At 41.3% G+C, this 23,179-nt stretch overlaps 1 protein-coding gene across 7 annotated transcripts in view; it reads right to left on the reverse strand.

Moving 5' to 3' along the window:
* Positions 1 to 23,179, reverse strand: part of LOC126295142 (sorting nexin-13-like) — a 324,588-nt gene that overhangs the window by 231,573 nt on the left and 69,836 nt on the right. For all 7 annotated transcript variants that reach the window (XM_049987428.1, XM_049987425.1, XM_049987427.1 and 4 more), the window contains exon 6: positions 10,043 to 10,283. In XM_049987428.1, coding sequence (XP_049843385.1) covers positions 10,043 to 10,283 — 241 coding nt within the window. The remainder of the gene's footprint in view (positions 1 to 10,042; positions 10,284 to 23,179) is intronic.

Here is a 23,179-nt window from a genome sequence, read left to right on the forward strand (position 1 = left end):
GTCAAATTTGGGTAATTCTATTGTATGTAAAATACAGCAGAAGGCACGCAACACAGAGAGAAGTACAATTCAAATTAACTGCCACAAAAAAGAAGGAGCAAAGTGCACACAACAATTATTACACAGAGTGTGTTACTGAACAGCAGTTACCACTATGTTATGAACAATACAATGAATTACAACTTCGTGAAAACTTCACAGCTTCTGTCACACAGAACTGAACTTTGAAGGTTTGCGAGTATACTTAGAGAACAACTTTTCTGTTTAAGAGATTTGTCTTCACCAGGTGTCAGAAAAAATGAGTCGCCACTTGTGGGACTGAAATGCAATATTTTAAAGAAGTGACACAGCGAGTCACTTTTACAGAAAATGAAGCATTAGAATTAATACAGTCTGTGGATTATTCAGAGCCAGTTTGAGGACTTTTTCCACACAAGCAGCAAATCATTTAGCATACCCTTCCCCTCGTTTACTTTTGACACTACTTGCCTTTAATTTGTTTCTTGCTAAGGTATTTGAAATAAATCTACATCTATCAATAATGGAATCTGATGGTTTTTCCCCCAGAACAAGTACAATGTAGATATTCCTTACTAAAAAATAAATTTTTGAATCTTATTCCAGTGATAAATCAGGATAAAAAAAAGTCATTTCTGTTTACAGAAGTTCCTTAGAACTCTCAAAGCTTGCAGTGAAACTAGAAAGAACTACATTTGTCTTATTTTTCAGGCTTTAATAAATGTGTGTTATCTACTAAACTGAGTGGTAATAATGAAAATATAAATTTTGTTATTTATTTATTTTAATAGTGGACCATTTTAATTTTATAATTTATAAATTATTTCACTTTGTATCACAAAAAATTGGGACAGAAATACAAAAATAATCATTTAATGTTACACTGACATGTGATACATACGTACGACTGTTTAAACGTGTAAGTTATAGGTTAAATTTGAAGGAAACTCATCATTATACAGGGTGATTCAAAAAGAATACCACAATTTTAGGAATTTAAAACTCTGCAACGACAAAAGGCAGAGCTAAGCACTATCTGTCGGCGAATTAAGGGAGCTATAAAGTTTCATTTAGTTGTACATTTGCTCGCTTGAGGCGCTGTTGACTAGGCGTCAGCGTCAGTTGATGCTAAGATGGCGACCGCTCAACAGAAAGCTTTTTGTGTTATTGAGTACGGCAGAAGTGAACCGACGACAGTTGTTCAGCGAGCATTTCGAACGTAGTATGGTGTTAAACCTCCTGATAGGTGGGGTATTAAACGTTGGTATAAACAGTTTACAGAGAATGGGGGTTTGTGCAAAGGGAAAAGTTCTGGACGGCCGAGAACGAGTGGTGAAAATGTAGCACGCATCCAGCAAGCATTTGTTCGCAACCCAGGAAAATCGACTCGCAGATCTAGCAGAGAGCTGCAAATTCCACAATCAACTGTATGGAGAGTCCTACGAAAAAGGTTAGTTATGAAACCTTATTGTCTGAAATTGGTTCAAGCACTGTCTGCAGCTAATAAGATTAAAAGAATCAATTTCTGTGATTTTAGCCTTGCTCAAATGGAAACAGATGACTCTTTCGTTTCAAAGATTGTGTTTAGTGATGAAGCAACTTTCCACACTAACGGGAAAGTCAACCGTCACAATGTCTGTATATGGGGCACTGAGAATCCGCGGGAAACAACTCAGTATGAACGTGACTCGCCTAAGGTGAACGTTTTCTGTGCCATTTCAGCCAATAAAGTTTTTGGTCCCTTTTTCTTCGAAGGTGCTACTGTAACTGGACTACAGTATCTGGAGATGTTAGAGAATCGGCTGCTCCCTCAGCTCGAACAAGAAGCACAACAATTCATATTTCAGCAGGATGGATCGCCACTACATTGGCACTTATCTGTCCGTAACTACCTGAACGTCAACTACTCGAGGCGATGGATCGGCCGCCAGGCAGCCGGTGACAGAGCACTTCATCACTGGCCTCCAAGAAGCCCTGATCTGACCCCCTGTGATTTTTTTCTTATGGGGGTATGTTAAGGATATGGTGTTTCGGCCACCTCTCCCAGCCACCATTGATGATTTGAAACGAGAAATAACAGCAGCTATCCAAACTGTTACGCCTGATATGCTACAGAGAGTGTGGAACGAGTTGGAGTATCGGGTTGATATTGCTTGAGTGTCTGGAGGGGGCCATATTGAACATCTCTGAACTTGTTTTTGAGTGAAAAAAAAAATACTTTTTAAATACTCTTTGTAATTATGTATAACACAAGGTTATATTATGTTTCTTTCATAAATACACATTTTTAAAGTTGTGGTATTCTTTTTGAATCACCCTGTATTGCAAAATGTAATGTGCTAGTTAAGTTAGGCCTCAAGTGAACTTTGTGCCCAATTATATGGGGATTCAATCAAAAAGTTTACACTTCAAACACATTTAGGCTAATGAGGACAATACTTCAAACTTAAGTCAGTGATGTGTAAGTTAAAGGGAGAGCACTGCTGTCAGCTGCTCGAGACATTAAGGGGAATCAATGGAGACAAGTGAATATGTGTACCAGACTGGGGTTCAAACCCAGGGTCTCGGTGCCTGTTCTTTCAGGCACACAATCATATTATTAAGTTAGTGAGTTAGTTATTTAGTTAGTTACATATTCCATAGGTCATTTGAATGATTCTTTTATCAAAATGGTGTGAAACAAGTCAGTTTACAGGATACGTATACATCATTAGTGTTAACACTAGTTAACACATTATCATTTTATTCCCTCTGACACAACTACTTTTCTTTGCTGGTTATCAGTGGAATAAAAGGAGCTGTCCATGAGAAATGATTTTAAATTACATTTAAAACAAGCTTTGCTACCTGTCCGACATTTTATGCTATTGGGCAAATGATAAAAAAAATTTATTGCTGCAGATTGAAATCCTCTCTGCGCCATTGACAGATTTAACGATGTGTTGTAGGTATATATATCATTATGACGAATTTCATTAGCGAAAACGTGTATTGAGATGTCACAGTAGAAATGCCTAGTTCCTTGAACATCTGTGGATAAACACCACATACTATTCTTATTGCTTACTTTTGTGTAATGAATACTTTCTAAGTGAGGAGTTACCCAGAAAATTATTCCATACAATATTACTCAGTGGAAATTCACAAAATATGTCAGCAGGTTGATATGTCTGTTTCCAAGGTTAGTAATGATATGAAGAGCAAACATAGCTGAAATTAATTGTTTGAGAAGCTCAGTAATATGCTTCTTCCAGTGCAATTTTCCGTCAATATGTACATCCAAAAATTTGGAGCATTCTACCCTACTTACTGACTCCTGCTTAAGTGCTACATCAACTGTTGGTATGACTATTTCTTGAACAACTACTTAATAATTCTTTGGAAAATATCATTTACTAACTCTTCTGTTGATTCCTCTCTAATAGGATTTATTATAACATTATCATCATCTTCAAAAAGAATCACTTTTCCTTGTAGTATGTTAAGATCACAGGAATGGACCCAAAATTGAACCCCGTGGTACTCCTTTTGTTAAATCACTTAATTTTTCCACCTTTCTAACACTGTCTGAAATATTCACCACAACCTTTTGCATTCAGCACGAACCAAACCAGCTTTGTATAAAGCCATCATGTCCATAAATCTAGAGTTTTTCTACAAGATTAACGTGATCTACACAATCAAAGGCTTCAGAGAGATCACAAAAAATACCAACTGTGATATATTATTATTTAATGCTTGCACAAACTGATGAGTGAATTTATAAATACCATTCTCAGTTGAGCAACCTTCTTGGAATTCAAACTGTGATACACTAACTAAATTGTTTCTGCTTAAGTGTGCTTGAGTACATTACTTTTTCAAATATTTATTAAAAGGTGTCAGTAAGGAAACTGGATGACATTGTTGAAGTCTGTCTTGTTGCCTTTCTTAGGAAGTGGTTTAATAATTGCATATTTTAATCTGTCTGGAAAAATTCCCTGTGCAAGCAATCCATTGCATACTTATGCACTGCATACTCATTAAGTTGTAACAACTTTTCAGAATTCTGAATGAAATTCCATCAACCCCACACAACCTATGTTTTTCTTTAAGAATTTTTATTTATTCTATTAATTTTAGTGAAGCATATTGGTGCTACTTCTTGTTGCTTACAGTTTTATGGAATGAGGTTTTTAGTCTATTCTCTTTCCTTCTTCAAATGAACCATTTAATCTTATATTTGCTGCTACATTTAAATTAACTTGCAACTTGTGAATTATAAGTCATAACACTGTAATTTAGTACATCTGTTTCAGAATCACTGATAGGCCATCCTGTCATTTGACTATGTCCCATATAGTTTTCATCATCTTATCTGCAGTATTTATTTGTCAGAACGTGCATACTTGCAAAGAGTTTAATTACTTTCCGTAAAATACTGAAGTATTTCCTGTAGTATGCAAATAATGCTGGATCTTGACTTACTCTGGCCTTTTATTTCTCTCTTCCTCTAGCACGAGATTTTAATTCTATTATGTGTGCGTGCCTCGCCCCTTTTTTATGGATCTTTAGGATAATATTTTTTGGAAAGCAACTTTAAAATGTTCACACACATTTTATATGGAATAAATTAAATTTGACATTGATATCTGTTTCTATATACACTGGTCAGCCTGAACATTACGACCACAGACGGACCTACTATCGATATAAACCCAACCAAGCAATAGCAGCAGCAGCACCCGGCAAGGAATGATTGCCAGTCAGACACATGCACAGTGCATGCAGTATAGTCTGTGCGTAGACTGGGGAAGGCATGCGATCCATCCGCGTTTGACCAAGCGCAGATTGTGACAACCAGAGGCACGACACGAGCATTCTGGAAACTGCACAGTCTGTTGAGTGTTTGAGGAATGTGGTGGTGAGTGTCTTCAACACGTGGTGAAAACACGGTGAAACCACGTCAAGACATCACGGGGTTGAACAACGTCAAGACATCACGGGGTTGAACCACGTCAAGACATCACGGGGTTGGACAGCCATCCCTCATTACAGATGTTGGACGTCATATGGTTGTGGTGGTGGTGGTGGTGGTGGTGGTGGTGGTGGTTAGTGTTTAATGTCCCGTCGACAACGAGGTCATTAGATACGGAGCGCAAGCTCGGGTTAGGGAAGGATTGGGAAGGAAATCGGTCGTGCCCTTTCACAGGAACCATTCCGGCATTTACCTGAAATGATTTAGGGAAATCACGGAAAACCTAAATCAGGATGGCTGGAGACGGGATTGAACCGTCGTTCTCCCGAATGCGAGTCCAGTGTGCTAACCACTGCGCCACCTCGCTCGGTCGCGGACGTCATAGGCTGGGCAGATTGGTGAAACAGGACAGGCACTGATCTGTGACAGAGCTAACAACAGACTTTAATGCTGGGTAGAGTACAAGTGTGTGTGTGTGTGTGTGTGTGTGTGTGTGTGAACACACACAGCCCTAACAGAGACAAGCTACTAGCGGCTCCATTGTGCTCTGGGGAACATTCACTTACGCATCCACAGATCCAGTGGAGCTCATTCCAGGCACTGTGACGGCCAAGGAGTATCGTACGCTGGTTGCAGACCACGTACACCCCTCAATGACTTTCACGTTTCCCGACAGCAGTGGCACTTTTAAATGAGATAATGCGCGATGTCACACGGCCAGGAGTGTGAGGGTGTGGTTCGAGGAACACAGTGGCAAGTTCCAGTTGATATGCTGAGCCCCCCCTCCCCTCCAACTTGCCAGATCTTAACTCAATCAAACACATCGGGGATGTGACTGAACGTGGGGTCAGAGATCATTGCCCCTCCCCGGATTTTACAGGTATTAGGTGACTTGTGTGTGCAAATGTGGTGTCAGCTCCCTCCTCACTGCTTTTATGTCACATATGTTGTTGCTGTTAACTGTGCCAAAGGTGGACATACTGTCTATCTTATCCCATACCATCCCTTTTAACTTAATCTTAAAACACTGTATCACGTTCTCATTAATAAGCCTCACTGCTTTGTTTGAACCTGCCTCCAGGCTGTATTAGGATATACTGCTTACTTCTGTTAATTGTGCATCACGATTAGATAGTTCATTGGCAACTGGGTGCACATTAATTGTTCAGCCTGAGCAATGACTATAAAAATGTTATCAATTACTGTCCTCCTATTTTGCCACACACAAGTTGGAAAACTAACTACTGAAATTCAACTGAACATTCAGATTAATAATTCTAGCTCTTTTTCTTGTCACTATCTTTTAAGAAATCTACACTGAAATCTCCAGAAACTACTATCTTTTTCTTCTTGTCTGGACAGTATCTCAATAATACATGTAGATTTCTCATACATAGCTGAAAGTTTACTAGTGAGATCAGTAGACAGTTACAATTATCAGAGAAATATTCTGCAGTAACAACTCACAAGCACATGATTCTAGGTTCTGATCAACACAAAATCTATTTGTTTCAATGTAACTTTCTGTCCAACTTTTACACATGTTGCTTTAAATGTTCAGAAATGTAAAATTTTACACTCAACATGAAATAAACGCTGTGTCCTGACTACCAAATGAATGAGTCACTGTTGTAATCAGCCAACTCATACAAGTAACTGGGTGTAACACTTTGTATGAAATGAAATAATCACATAGGCTCAGTTGTGGGTAAAGCAGGGACTGAAGTTCAGTTTATTGGTAGAATACCGGAGAAGAGCAATCAGTCTACCAAGGTGACTGCTTACAAATCACTCGTGTGACCAGTTCTAGAACATTGTTCAAGTATGTGGGACCCATACCAAATAGGACTAACAGGGGATACTGAAAATATAAAGAAAAGGGCAGCATGAATGGTCATAGGTCTGTTTGATCTGTGGGAAAGTGTTACCAAGATGCTGAAGAAACTGAACTGGTAGACTCTTGAAGGTAGACAAACTATCCTGAGAAAGTATACTAACTAAGTTTCAAGACCTGGATTTAAATTATATCTCTTGGATGTACTACAAAGTGAGGATGAGATTAGAGAATTACAGCATGCAAAGAGGCTTTCAAATGACCATTCTTCCCACACTCAATATGTGAGTGGACCAGGAAGAAACTGTACTATCTGGTACAATGGGACATACCCTCTGCCGCCCACTTCACGGTGGTTTGCCAAATATGGATGCGGATGTAGATGCTCCAACTCCTCCTATGGCTTGTAACCACATATGATTATTTTGTAAACAGCTAGTTCGCAGACCCACATTTACTGTAACACTTTTGCTTCTATTATCCTATATGTTTATCCCTGTCAGTTTTAGCTACTATTTACAATACACCCATACAAAATTGACAGTCTCAGGCCTCTGTTGCCGCTCTCAGCTCGGCACACAACGTGGCTGGTTAGGCCTTAAATGACTCTGGGTTTATTCAGATGACATATGGTTCACACACATTACACTGTGAATGTAAGTTGCCAGATTGTGCTACGAGTACTGTCGAACAAAAGAAACCATTCAATTTTGTTCCCTCATCCAATGCAGGGTATTGGAGTAGACTGCTACTACCTCCCTTACCTGTTTCTCAGGTGTAAATGAAGTGGTGCTGCCACCGTGGCTAAGGGGACAGAGGTGGGCAGGAGGGAGGGAGAAGGCTTTTGTCTATGTTGCTATCTGTTACTGACAGGTCAACCAACTGAATGTAATATCCAATTGGTCACTCAAATGCTTTCTTATTCAGTCATCTTCTTCATTTGTGTGGAACTAGTCTCCACAACTACTTCAGCCATCTGAATGTTTGTCGCTCTGTCTGCTGATTTGAATGGTTTCCACTCAATGTGAGGCAAGTCACTGACACAAGACTCCGCCAGTTACATCCGTTGTACAATTGTTTTCAATCAGTCATGAGGTAGGACTGTTTTCACTGACATACTTTTACAGCCTTTACAGGTATACATACACCGTGGTATGGGTTACCGTCTTTTTAGAGGCAAATAACATATCAAAGAGAGAGAAAAAAAATAGTTAATTTCTATACACAGGATGTATATGCGGATAAGAAAAAAAATTCCCAGTTTACCGGTTAAAAGTACACTTTCTCCCCGGTGAAAATTCACTGTTTCTGTGTTAAGTAACAGTACATTTTTCCTCAGAGCTGTAATACTTATCAGTGCTTTGAATCGTTATGGTGTTACAGACATGTGTAGAATTTCTTGGCATTTTGGAAAAATAAAATAAGGAGGAAAAAAATTGGGAAGATCTTTGACATGCAGCAACATGTACACTACATGTTTTCGTATTACAAATTCGAATTCCACCAAACACCACATGTTACTTTTTGAAGCATTGAAATCGAGATTGCGGTGCGTTTTTGTAAGCCAGTGATAGCTCACGTCAGAGGATCTCGCCATCTCATGACGGCAGATATTCAGGGCACAGGACACATAATGTAGTCAGCCAATAACAATATCACTGTTAAGTAGCACAAACACACAAATAGGAAAAGTTAATGGTTTGAATTAATATACATATTGTTACTACAAGAAAAGAAAAGCTTTCGCATATACAAGTAATATTGGTCTGTAAGATTAATAAGCTGCAAGAGAAGTACAGCTTTCACATATAATATTGATCATTTTGCGCGTGTTACACTTTAATATACACCACACAAATGTGCTAGTAAAATTTTTAATAATGACATAAATGTCTGATCATCTGGACTCTAAATTATTCTAAACAGTCATCTGCAAAGAGTTGATTTTTAAATGAGAGTCAAACAGTCTGTGATTTAATAAATTCATCATACATTCTCATACATAGTTAATATTGCATCAAAGGAAATTTACTTTCAAAGTAACACTTCTCAAACCACCATTTACAATATTTTCATATTACCTGCTAGAAATAGGTTCATTTCGGCAGTTACCAAAGAGTGCCAGGTAACAGGCATCACCGCGCTCCCACAGCTACAACGACACAGGAAGCCCATATGCTCGTATGTATAAAACATTAAAGACCTTAAATTAGGTCATAAAAGAAGCAAGACATCATAGAATACTTTAAGAGCATCCCACACATTCTTATGTCCAAATTTGGATGTAAATTTTCTCGAAGTACCAGTGCTGTATTATTTCATGATTGGTTCTTTATTATGGCATAATGCCATATGTGCTAGAAGATGGAAACATGGACTAGAAATGCAAGGAACAGTTGAAACTAACCAATAGTGTGGAATTAAACACTTGTTGTTGTTGGTGTTGTTGTTGTCTTCAGTCCTGAGACTGGTTTGATGCAGCTCTCCATGCTCCTCTATCCTGTGCAAGCTCCTTCATCTCCCAGTACCTACTGCAACCTACATCCTTCTGAATCTGCTTAGTGTATTCATCTCTTGGTCTCCCTCTACGATTTGTATCCTCCACGCTGCCCTCCAATACTAAATTTGTGATACCTTGATGCCTCAGAACATGTCCTACCAACCGATCCCTTCTTCTAGTCAAGTTGTGCCACAAACTTCTCTTCTCACCAATCCTATTCAATACTTCCTCATTAGTTATGTGATCTACCCATCTAATCTTCAGCATTCTTCTGTAGCACCACATTTCAAAAGCTTCTATTATCTTCTTGTCCAAACTATTTATCGCCCATGTTTCACTTCCATACACGACTACACTCCATACAAATACTTTCAGGAACGACTTCCTGACATTTAAATCTATACTCGATGTTAACAAATTTTTCTTCTTCAGAAATGCTTTCCTTGCCATTGCCAGTCTACATTTTATATCCTCTCTACTTCGACGACCACATGACATTATTATCAAAGCAGTTGTCTGTTTTCATTGGGTTCTTACCATGGACTGGTTTCACTCAAAAGAATTTACCAGTAGTTCAGTTCATTTGTAAAACTATAACCGAACGAGTCACCTTTCTCCGGCAACTCACCGAATCGATCATTTTCACTCATCTGTTCCTATCGCTACTCTGCAATCTGGCGAGTGGCACTTACACAGTGTAAAACGGTAAAATATCAGAGGCACGGTGACTCACGCTTCTCGTACTCCGGGTCGGTGCAGACGAGGTCGCGGCACAGGTCACCCCCCTCCATGGTGACCTCCAGGTCGAAGAAGAGCGGCTCTAGCTCCGGCTGCGGATGCGGATGTGACTGCGGGTGCTGCTGGGGGGAGTGCGATCCACTGCCGGAGCCCCCGGCCTGGGGGGTTGCGTTCGCGCCCAGCGACACCGACGAGCCGGTGCGGCGGTGGCCGTGTTGGTGCTGGGAAGGTGGCACCTGTGGCAGTCGAGTGAACCGTCACTCTCACTCGTACCGGTACACGTCTCTCCTTATTAGTGAAATTAAGGTGACAGTGGGTTACCAATCTAAATTTGTAATCGGACTGGGGATTTCTAGGTAGGTGGCACACAGTGAGTTATCTCAGATGGCTGTCTATTTTTACAGTTGCATAAAAAACTTCAGGTACCTTCCGTTAGGGCCCAGACTAAATTATGAATCCACTGCAAGGCACAATGTTAAAACAGCAACTAAAAACGGACAACACTATAAAAGGCACATTAACAAGCAAGGGATTAAAAGATATCAGCATAATGAAATGTCCTCAGACAGGGTCGTCAAGTGGATAAAACGAAGAATGCGAGCAGCTGCTCCCGGGTCATCAGCTAAAATGGCATCCACAGTACACGGCAGGCCGAGATCAATGTGCGGTGTATCAAAATTCGGACAGGACGTTGAAATGTGGCGTACCATCAGCAATTGCCCACACGGGTAGAACGGCGCCGCCGCAGCCGCCAGCAGATGGCGGTGGCCGAACCGGCAGTGTCCGATCCGTAACCAGGCCAAAACGACCTCCTCCTGCCGAGAAGGGCATGAAGACGTCGTCAAAGTTGTGGGGAGAGGTTTTGAGGCCCGAAGCTCGTTTTCAGTAAGTGTAGCCCAATCGGCACGCCACAGCGATAAAATGCGCTGACAAATGACCCCGCTAAAATCAGACGAAGGCACACAACGAGAAGTTGTCCAAGGTCGGAGGACCTCAACCTCGGCATCTGCAGCTCTGTTCCCAGGGATACCGACACGGACAGGAACGCACATAAAGGTAACCGGAGAACCGTCGTCCGCCAGCTGCCGAAGAGAGTGTCGGATCTGGTACATGAAAGGTGACGGATCACTGAAGCTCTGGATGGCGCTCAGGGAATCAGAGTTTATTGTGTGTGTCCAACAGTGTGTTGCAAATGTCCACAAACACTTTAAAAAATTTATTGTTGCCAAATAAGCACCAATAAAAAGTAGCAACATACATGATTCGAAAGAGTAAACTTACAAGTTATTTTTCTCATTGCACATGTGATGCCTAATTCCACGTAGGGTCACTAGGTGGTACCATATTCAACATGGTGCTTTCTGCAGCTGCAAAGGCTTTCTGTGTGCTACAGTTTGATGAAACGAAGAGTGAAATGGATGTCCAATGAAAATTCAGGATGATGTACAGGAAAGTAGCACCAACCAGAAAAGCAATCTACAGTTGGCACATAATGTTCATTCAAAAGGGGTATTTGCACAACAGAAGTGGTCGGCCAGGGACGAATGTACACGACATTGAAAGAGTAAGAGAGCTCTCACGAAGAGACCGACAAAATCTCTACGCGAAGCTTCATTTGAATCGAAAATGTCAATCACAACTGTGTGGCATGTTTTGCGTAAAATTTAAACACGAAACCGTACAGATTATAATTAGTGCAGAAGTTATATCCTAAAGACAAAGTCCGGCGATTCGAGTTTTACAGTGTGCTGCAGGTGAAAGGTGACAGTTTTGTGAATTCAATAATTTTTTAAGATGAGGCACCATTTCATACAAATAGCACACTGATAGGGCACAATTTTAGGATTCGGAGAACAGAAAAACCGCATTAACACTGTTTAACACTAGCGAAATTCTCTGAAGGTCGATGTTTTATGTGCCGTGTCTCTCAAAAAACTTTATGGGTCTTTCTTCTTTGAAGAACCTACTGATACTGGAGTGCACTTCCTTCAGATGTAGCTGAACTGGTTTATGCCGCTGCTGCAAACAGAATCAAAGCACTTTGTCCTTCAGTTAGATGGTGCACCCACACATTTTGACCATGCTGTTAGGGTATATCTGAACACAGTGCTACCCAATCGTCAGATTGGTCGTGGAGGAGCAGCAGACGAGTGTGTGCTAAAATTGCCTCCTAGGTCCTTGCGTATTACCCTTGTGATTTGTTTTTATGGATCTCGTTTATGTCCCTCCTCTTCCCGGTGAGGTTGTGCAATAGAAAAGGAGAACTGAACTGATGACAGCCACAGTCTCGGAAGACACACTGGCCCTCGTATGTCAAGACTTCGATTATTGTTTCAATATTTGTAGGATCACACGTGGTTCCCACATTGACTGTATATGAAATAAAGATTGCTGAAAAAACTTGGAAGTTTAGTCTTTCACATTATGTGTAATTTTTATTTTGTAACGCCACTAATTCAGCAACAATAAAGTTTTTAAAGTGTTCCCAGACTTTTGCAACACATGCTTCGTATTAATGACTTGGTATACAATATTAATAGCAAACTCAGACTATTTGTAGACTATACATTTTCCTGCAAGGATGTGTTGTCTGCAAAACTACACAGTCAAACTTTGACAAGATTTCAAACTGGAGCGTACATTGGCAGATAACTTTAAATGTAAAACAGAGAACTTCCAGAAACACAGAAAGTACCGTATCAATGAGTCACAAACAGAACTGGTCAACTCTTACAAATACCTAGATGTAACAATTTGTAGGGATATGAAATAAAACTGTCAGACAGGCTCAGTAATAAGTACAGCAGGTGGCAAACTTTGGTTCACTGGTAGGTTACTTGGAAAATGCAGTCGGTCTACCAAGGAGATTGCTTACGTAACACTTGTGCAGCCCATTGTAGAATACTGCTCAAGTGTGTGGGACCTTTACCAAATATGGTGCAAGAGCACAAAGTAATGCACAATTTTTTTTTTCCTGCCCTTGTATTGCAACTGGAATGTTGAAATTTCAAGACGATATGGTTTGAATGAAACTTCCTGGCAGATTAAAACTGTGTGCCAGACCGAGACTAACTCAGGACCTCGAAACACTTCCCAGGCTGTGTCACCGCAATATCTTCCAGGAGAGCTTCTGTGAAGTTTGGAAGGTAGGAGACGAGGTACTGGCAGATTTAAAGCTGTGAGGATGGGGCGTGAGTCGTGCTCGGGTAGCTCAAACGGTAGAGCACTTGCCCGCGAAAGGCAAAGGTCCCGAGTTCGAGTCTCGGTCCGGCACACAGTTTTAATCTTCCAGGAAGTTTTGTATCAGCAGACACTCCGCTGCCATTCTGATATGGTCTGAAGTTTGTGCTACAAAGAGTATTTTGTTTTCACGTACAGCTCTAGCGAGAGAGGCCCTAACTGTGAAACACACACAGTGTGCACGTTACTCTCGTCAACCTGTGAAGTGCAGCAAACTGTAGTTTGATATTTGTGGCTCAAGGAGTATAAAGTGAGGGACATTCACAGGGAAGTGCGTGGTGTGTATAGAGACAACTGTATGGACCGTAGCAATGTTCCATGTGGTGTGCATTCTTCTGAGAGGGCCGTGCCAACCGTAGTCATTTGCCACGCTGTAAGCAGCCGGTAATGTTGCAACCTAGCAGAACGTTGGAGCCATCGAGGCAGCAGTTTGGAACGACTGGCATTTGCAACTGCGGATCTTATCACAGCAGTTCGATATTTCCTACGGTGCAGCATACGATACTGTTCACGTCACATTGAAGTTTTGTTAAGTTAGTGCTCACTGGGTGCCTAAGTACCTAACACACAACCACAATGGCCAGCAAACAATAACAGGCTCGATCCACTTAATGCCTTATGCCACAGGAGGGCACGACTTTTTTGAAAGGAATTGTCACTGGTGAAGAGTCGTGGGCGTACCACTATGTGCCCGAAACTGGCCAGGCCTATATGGAGTGGAAACGTGCCAGTTCTCCAGTCCAAAAAAAAAATTGAAAGTGGCTCAATCCACTAGGGAAGTGCTTGAGATAGTGTTCTGGGATACGCATGATGTGTTATTGGTGGACTTCATGAAGACATGAGCACTGTGAATGCCGCAGCCTACACTAAAACTTTGGTTAAGTTGCATCGTGTCCTCCTTGACAAATGGCACAACATTAGTGCTGACAGTGTCAAACTTCTCTGTGACAATGCTCACCCACATTTTGCCATTCCTCTTCATGAGAAAATCATCAAATTTGGGTGGGGGGCGCTCCAGCATCCACCACACAGTCCAGACCTGGTACTGTCAAATTTCATCTGTTTGGTCCCCCGAAGCAACTACTGGCTGGCCAGCACTTTGTGACAGACGTGGAAGCAAAATCAACAGTCTGCAGATGGCTTACTCCAACCAAATGGGCTTCTGGGAGCAAGGCATACTGAAACTGGTACTGCACTGGGAGAAATGTGTTGAAAACATTGCTGACTACGTTGAAAAGCAGGTAAAAGATGTAAGCTCATTTGTAATTTTTTGTTATTATTATCTATTAAACTTATTGACAGTAAAATTATTGCACGTTACTTTCTGGTATTCCCTTATAATACTAGCAGCAGATATTTAATGTATACACAGAAGGGCAGCACATATGGCCACAGGAAGAACCTGGTCTAGCAGATGCCTGAAAATACACACCAACAGTCCTGTGTGAGTCCACTTCACCAATTTCCAGAACCAGTTTCAAGTCAGGAATACAGGAATATTCTACAACCCCCCCTACATATTACTCCAGTAGGAACTACCAAGACAAGTTTATTCTAATTACAGCACGCACACACAGACACTGGAGCGCCCATGAAGTGGAAGAGGTGCTAGTAATAGTTTGAGTGGGAAGTACCCTCGGCTGTGCACTTCACAGCGGTGCTGTAAAAAGCAGTCCCACTTCGTAAACAACAAGTTGTGCTTTTACTGTTTCACACTCAATCTTGCGATCACGTGACAGTTCTGCAATTATGACAGCTTCAGCTGCTGTTTGGAAATACTGCAAGTGTGCGGGTGTGACATTCTCCAAGTTATTAAAGATAATTACACCATATTCTGTGAATGAACAGTTAACCATAAATGAAGCTTACATCCACACTGGTTGATTTATGAAGACTAGTGAAATTTTTTATAAATAATTATCCAACTCCAGCATTCCTGCAAAACGTTGTGCTCAGAAGACACCAGGAAAATGGCAGCCCAGTGCTGGCATCTATAATTCTAAGCATCACAGCAAGCCTTCAGTTCAAAATGCGACAATGGTGGCAAACCTTTTTCAGAAAATTAGTGCTCACCTGAAAAAATGTTGGTAGCTTTTGGTATTTACATACATCTTGTCATTCTGTACTTCAGGTGTCACTTGAAACTTTATCACATTTGTGTGTTTAGGAACTGCTTGCAGCTGATAAGGAAAGGAGTGTTAAGTATTGCGAGTGATAGCTTAAGACAGTTGCAGATGCCAAAATCGACTCAATAGTGTATCTCACAAGTGACAAAGCTCAGTTACACCTTTCCTGCCATGGAAATGGTGGACTAATTACCGCTGCTACATCAAAATTGTGCACGGGATTCCTCTTCACGATAAGAAAATTGGTGTGTGGTTTACAGAGTTGGATAAGAAGCCCAATATCCTTTGGAACTACTGTCGGCACAAATGTTCCTGTGCTTTTTATGGTATATTTGTCAAGCCTTCACAGAAAAATGCACAATTAGTGAAAGTTTGTGGTCACGTGACTCATCACGGACATCTACATGGGATTTTTATCCATGTGGATATTTAGTAGGAAACATGTACAAAAATGATCTCACAATGGTAGTACAAATGAAGGAAAGCATACTGGAATACTGAAAATATAGGGTACAGTGGGTCGTAGACATCTGTTTATTGGTAGAATACTGGGGTTTTCTACATCTACATCTACATCCACATCCACATCTACATCCATACTCCGAAAGACACCTGATGGTGTGTGGCGGAGGGTACCCAGAGTGCCTCCATCAGTTCTCCCTTCTATTCCAGTCTTGTATTGTTCGTGGAAAGGAGGATTGTCGGTATGCTTCTGTGTGGACTCTAATCTCTGATTTTATCCTCATGGTCTCTTTGCGAGATATACGTACGAGGGAGCAATATACTGCTTGACTTTTCGGTGAAGGTATGTTCTCGAAACTTCTACAAAAGCCCGTACCAAGCTACTGAGCGTCTCTTCGTCTCCGTAACATTTTCGCGATTACTAAATGATTCTGTAACAAAGCGCGCAGCTCTCCATCGGATCTTCTCTATCCCTTCCATCAATCCAATCTGGTACGGATCCCACACTGTTGAGCTGTATTCAAGCAGTGGGCGAACAAGCGTACTGTAACCTACTTCCTTTGTTTTCAGATTGCATTTCCTTAGGATTCTTCCAATGAATCTCAGTCTGGCATCTGCTTTACTGACGATCAACTTTATATGATCATTCCATTTTAAATCACTCTTAATGCCTACTCCCAGATAATTTATGGAATTAACTGCTTCCAGTTGCTGACCTGCTATTTTGTATCTAAATGATAAGGGATCAATCTTTCTACGTATTCGCAGCACATTACACTTGTCTACATTGAGATTCAATTGCCATTCCCTGCACCATGTGTCAATTCGCTGCAGATCCTCCTGCATTTCAGTACAATTTTCCATTGTTACAACCTCTCGATACACCTCAGCATCATCTGCAAAAAGCCTCAGTGAACTTCCGATGTCATCCACAAGGTCATTTATGTATAATGTGAATAGCAATGGTCCTACGACACTCCCCTGCGGCACACCTGAAATGACTCTTACTTCGGAAGACTTCTCTCCATTGAGAATGACATGCTGCGTTCTGTTATCTAGGAACTCCTCAGTCCAATCACACAATTGTGTCTGATAGTCCGTATGCTCTTACTTTGTTCATTAAATGTCTGTGGGGAACTGTATCAAACGCCTTGCGGAAGTCAAGAAACACGGCATCTACCTCTGAACCCGTGTCTATGGCCCTCTGAGTCTCGTGGACGAATAGCGCGAGCTGGGTTTCACATGACCATCTTTTTCAAAACCTGATTCCTGCAGAGTAGATTTCTAGTCTCCAGAAAAATTTTACTGGAACATAATACGTGTTCCAAAATTCTACAACTGATCGACGTCAGAGATACAGGTCTATAGTTCTGCACATCTATTCGACGACCCTTCTTTAAAACGGGGATGACTTGTGCCCTTTTCCAATCCTTTGGAACGCTACGCTCTTCTAGAGACCTACGGTACACCGCATTGTTTTGTTTTGGTTTGGTTTCGTTTTGTTTCAGAGCACTAAAACAACTACAGTTATACATGCCCATGCCATAGAACACTAAGGCAAAAAGAGTTAAAAGTGACTACGCGTTAACCTTAATTGACGGAAGGAAAGACAACTAAAACTGAGGACTTCCTCTTAGAGGGAGGTCCACAAAACATGCTACAGAGACAACAGAGGTCCTTCGCCATACTGCTATGATGGATAAAAATGGAAATGCAGTCAACAGACCATGTGTCATTCACTAAAAGAGCCAATAACTCAGATGAAAACACACAGCAGAATGTAAGTGGTTAAAAAATTGCACTCCATCAGGGAACGGCAAACCGTCAAAGGATGACAATGAGCACAAATGGTGGGGGATCACAGACAGCAACACAAAAATCATCAGAGGGAATGTAAGAACTAGTGGGCCGAGATATGATGTATGAGGACTGCAGACTCGGCGGCAGCAACAGCAGCCTCATTTGGTGCTAGACCAATGTGACCAGGAACCCTCATAAACATCACAGTGGCTCCAGCCAGAGTTAGTTTTCTTGTAATCCGTTGCACTAAGGATGGACTGTTTACAGCATACTGAGGTTCTAAAGGGCACTGAAATAATGATGACGATTATGATTAGTTTGTGAGGCACTCAACTGTGCAGTCATCAGTGACCGTACAAAGCCCCATTTTTACACAAGCCAATATTTACACTATCAGATCTAGCCACTGTTACAAATGATGATGATGATGATGATGATGATGATGATGATGATGATGATGATAACATGAACAACTAGTCCCCGAGCAGAGAAAATCCCCAACCTAGCCAGGAACCGAACCCAGGATCCCGTGCTCCAGAGGCAGTGACGCTAGCCACTAGACTGTGAGCTGAGGATGGGGGCACAGAAAGAATCAAGAGCATATGAAACAATTCAAAAGCTTTCGTCACCAGATGTACTGCACAGCCTGATGCACGAGAAAGATCTCTGCTGTAAATACTGGGCATTGTTCCAAAGCTCATACCGAAAATAGTTGGTGCCAATGAAGAAGACACACCTAACACCAGGGTCATAAGGTACTCTCAGTAAGTTCTGTGCAGAGGTTGATAGACAGAATTAGGAAGTGAATGAAGCCCAAGGTGAACATGGGATGCCACATGAAGCCGAAGCGGTGAGGGGTTCCTCTTTGCGCTAATTTTGAACTTCAAAACATGCCTGCAGTCAACACTCCATTTGCTCATCTGTGAGAAGGTGAGGGACAAGTCTGGTTGCAACCCATCTTACGTGGAAATGCTCTGAGCTTTTGAGCAGCCGCTCGACCGTGAAATCCAAGTTTTCTCCCCTCCCACCTAACTGTCACAGTACTTGCAGTGGAACCTGTAGAAGTTTGGAATTGCTGTGTGATGGTCTAGATAGATGTCTGGCTATTACACATTACGACCCTCTTCAACTGTCAACAGATGAGGTCAGTGTGTATGCTTTTGTGCTCTACATTTCCCTTCACGTTTTCACTACGCTATCACATTGGAAACAGTTGACATATGGATGTTTAGGAGTGTGGAAATCTCACGTACAGACGTACGACACGAGTGACACCCAATCACCTGACCACATTCGAAGTACGTGAGTTCCGCGGAGCACCCCATTCTGCTCTCTCACAATGTCTAATGACTGCTGAGGTCGCTGATATGGAGTACCTGGCTGTACATAGCAGCAAAATGCACCTAATATGAAAACTGTTTTTTTTTTTTTTTTTTTTTGTGGTGGCCAGATACTTTTGATTACATGGTGTATCATTTTTGGTACCGATCCGTGCATCTGACGTCTGGAGGATTGGCTGTCAGCAACTTCAGATACGGACTAGTCATTCTGTGTCACCCAACTAACAAAGCCATTAAGGACATTTATACCCTCATAAAGCTACCCACATCATCTGATGACAACGTGAGTCTGAGGTCGAAATGTGGAGGAACGACCACAGGTATGAGAATGGGCAGACCTCGTGTACTGAAGGACAGCGAAAGTTGATCTCTGTGGAGGGTGGTTGTAAATGAAATAAACAAATAAAATAATAAGAAATCATGTGAAATCAGTGGAAGGAATCACTCAAGTTCCAAAGTGCCAGCAGTCTCTGTACTAAATGCTAAGCGACACTTGCAGTGCAAGGGTGACACCAGTGGATAGTGGATGACTGGAAGTGGATGATTTATAGCTATGAATGACTCGACGCCTTGTGGCAGTCTGATGGAAGGGTTCAGTGAATGCACAGAGAACATTACCTGCCATTATGTGTATTGCCATCAGTGAAGTACAGAGAAAGTGCGTTATAGTATTTGGGCAGTTTTCACAGTTTGGGGGTGGACCACTTATTGCAATTAAAGAAAACACTTACTGCAATTAAAGAAAACTGAACAACCAGAAGGAAATGAACACATTTCGCAGCATCATTTACTGCATACACTATAAAGGAACCATTTGGAAATGAAGACCTATTGTCCGACAATGACGATGCAGCATATATAAGGCAGAATCCGTGAGGCATTAATTTGTGGACAGTAACATTCCTGAAATCGACTGGCCTGGTAAGAGTCCAGGCCTGAAGACAATGGAACACTTCTGGGGTGAGTTAGAAGAGCAACTTTACTCCAGACCTCAGTGTGGGACATCACTACCTTCTCTACAGTCTGATTAAAATTACTGGATAGTTGATGCCTGTTACTTTCCGGTACAGTGTTGCCTCATCCACTGCTGACTACTGCTCGCTTGCAGGTGCTGCAAAATTGCAGAAGATCACTTCAAAAATGCTGTTAATGTGTAACACGGAGCTATGTCGGCAGTGGCTGCCACGAGGTCTTTCGAAAATGCGAGATACCCTATCAACAGATGATTTCGAGTGACCAATGACTGAACTTTGCAGACGTCATATTTTGTAGCCCTGAATTTAAACCTGTGTCCCAAGCTAATCACAACTTCACGATGTGCAAAGTATCTGAGAAAATGACTTTCAACAATCTGTGACTGAACTGAAATGATGATTGCTTTCTTCATGGGAATTAAAGCTAAGCTCTACAACAGAACAAATTCAGTTTCAATGACAAAAAGAAACTTTAATTTCTTGCTATCATTGGTTACTTGAAACTATGCTCACACTACCTACACGAGCTGCCACATTACTGACCAATGAGCGATTGTCGTAGGCACTCAGTTGCAGATTACCGTCAATACAGGTAAAGTCCAAACAAGAACAGAACGATAGGAAGAAAAGTAAGAGAAAGTAAATTCAATATTATGATGAAAATGACGTGTCAAAGAAATAAAAACACAAAAAATACATTTAAAAGAAGTAAGTGGATAAAACAAATAATCAGACTTTTCTGATTAGGTTTAGATATAATAAAAATTCACTACATTTGGTGAGATTCCAAACTTATACCTTCTACACATCAATGCTTATACACTAACCATTCCATTACACCACAACATTAGGTTAAATTGTTATATTTATCACTCCAGTGACCCAGTCTTAACAAACAGCATCCTTCAAAAATTTGGCTTCATGTATATGTCATGTAAACATTATCTAATGTAAGCCAATATATGTATATGTGACGCTGAATTGCATCTTTTATGGAAGTATCTAGTACTGTTTGGTTAGTGCTGTATAAGGAATGTGTGTATTTCATTAGGTTGTGTGTGTGTGTGTGTGTGTGTGTGTGTGTGTGTGTGTGTGTGTGTGTGTTCAATTTGGAAGGAGGCAATTTTGACTGAAAGCTTACGAGGGTGGTCCCATAAGTATCCTGCCTCACCAAGACATGGTAGTCATCATCATCATCATCATCATCATCATCATTTAAGACTGATTATGCCTTTCAGCATTCAGTCTGGAGCATAGCCCCCTTATAAAATTCCTCCATGATCCCCTATTCAGTGCTAACATTGGTGCCTCTTCTGATGTTAAGCTTATTACTTCAAAATCATTCTTAACCGAATCCAGGTACCTTCTCCTTGGTCTGCCCCGACTCCTCCTACCCTCTACTGCTGAACCCATGAGTCTCTTGGGTAACCTTGCTTCTCCCATGCGTGTAACATGACCCCACCATCTAAGCCTGTTCCCCTTGACTGCTACATCTATAGACTTCATTCCCAGTTTTTCTTTGATTTCCTCATTGTGGACACCCTCCTGCCATTGTTCCCATCTACTAGTACCTGCAATCATCCTAGCTACTTTCATATCCGTAACCTCAACCATATTGATAAGGTACCCTGAATCCACCCAGCTTTCGCTCCCATAACACAAAGTATGTCGAAAGATTGAACGGTGCACAGATAACTTAGTCTCGGTACTGACTTCCTTCTTGCAGAAGAGAGTAGATCATAGCTGAGCACTCACTGAATTAGCTTTGCTACACTTCGCTTCCAGTTCTTTCACTATGTTGCCATCCTGTGAGAATATGCATCCTAAATACTTGAAACCGTCCACCTGTTCTAACTTTCTTCCTCCTATTTGGCACTCAATCCGTTTATATTTCTTTCCCACTGACATTACTTTCGTTTTGGAGATGCAAATCTTCATACCATAATCCTTACATTTCTGATCTAGCTCTGAAATATTACTTTGCAAACTTTCAATTGAATCTGCCATCACAACTAACTCATCCGCATATGCAAGACTACTTATTTTGTGTTCACATATCTTGATCTCACCCAGCCAGTCTATTGTTTTCAACATATGATCCATAAATAATATGAACAACAGTGGAGACAGGTTGCAGCCTTGTCTTACCCCTGAAACTACTCTGAACCATGAACTCAATTTAGCGTCAACTCTAACTGCTGCCTTGCTATCCATGTAAAGACCTTTAATTGCTTATAAAAGTTTGCCTCCTATTCCATAATCTTGTAGAACAGACAATAACTTCCTCCTAGGAACCCGGTCATATGCCTTTTCTAGATCTATAAAGCATAGATACAGTTCCCTGTTCCACTCCTAACACCTCTCCATTATTTGCCGTAAGCTAAAGATCTGGTCGTGACAACCTCGAAGAGGCCTAAACCCACACTGATTTTCATCCAATTGGTCCTCAACTAATACTCGCACTTTTCTTTCAACAATACCTGAGATTTTACACACAACACTGATTAAAGAGATACCTCTGTAGTTGTTACATTCTCTTCTGTTTCCATGTTTAAAGATTGGTGTGATTACTGCCTTTGTCCAGTCTGATGGAACCTGTCCCGACTCCCAGGCCATTTCAATTATCCTGTGTAGCCATTTAAGACCTGACGATCCAGTGTATCTGATGAGTTCTGACTTAATTTCATCCACCCCAGCTGCTTTATTGCACTGCAATCTATTGACCATTTTCTCCACTTCCTCAAATGTGATCCTATTTCTGTCATCATTCCTATCCCATTCTACCTTGAAATCTGAAACATTGCTGATCGTATTTTCACCTACACTGAGCAACTCTTCAAAATATTCCCTCCATCTGCCCAAGGCATCCACAGGATTCACCAGCAGTTTTCCTGACCTGTCCAAAATACTTGTCATTTCCTTCTTACCTCCCTTTCGAAGACTGCTAATTACACTCCAGCATGGTTTTCCAGCAGCTCGACCCATAGTCTCCAACCTGTTTCCAAAGTCTTCCCAAGATTTCTTCTTGGATGCTGTAATTATCTGTTTGGCTTTGTTTCTTTCTTCAACATAACTTTCTCTGTCTATGTGAGTTCTAGCATGTAGCCATTTTTGATACGCCTTCTTTTTCCTTTTACAGGCTGCCTTGACTGTGTCATTCCACCAAGCTGTTTGCTTCATCCTACTTTAG

Source organism: Schistocerca gregaria, chromosome 11, assembly GCF_023897955.1.
Source record: "Schistocerca gregaria isolate iqSchGreg1 chromosome 11, iqSchGreg1.2, whole genome shotgun sequence".
Taxonomy (NCBI): Eukaryota; Metazoa; Arthropoda; class Insecta; order Orthoptera; family Acrididae; genus Schistocerca; species Schistocerca gregaria.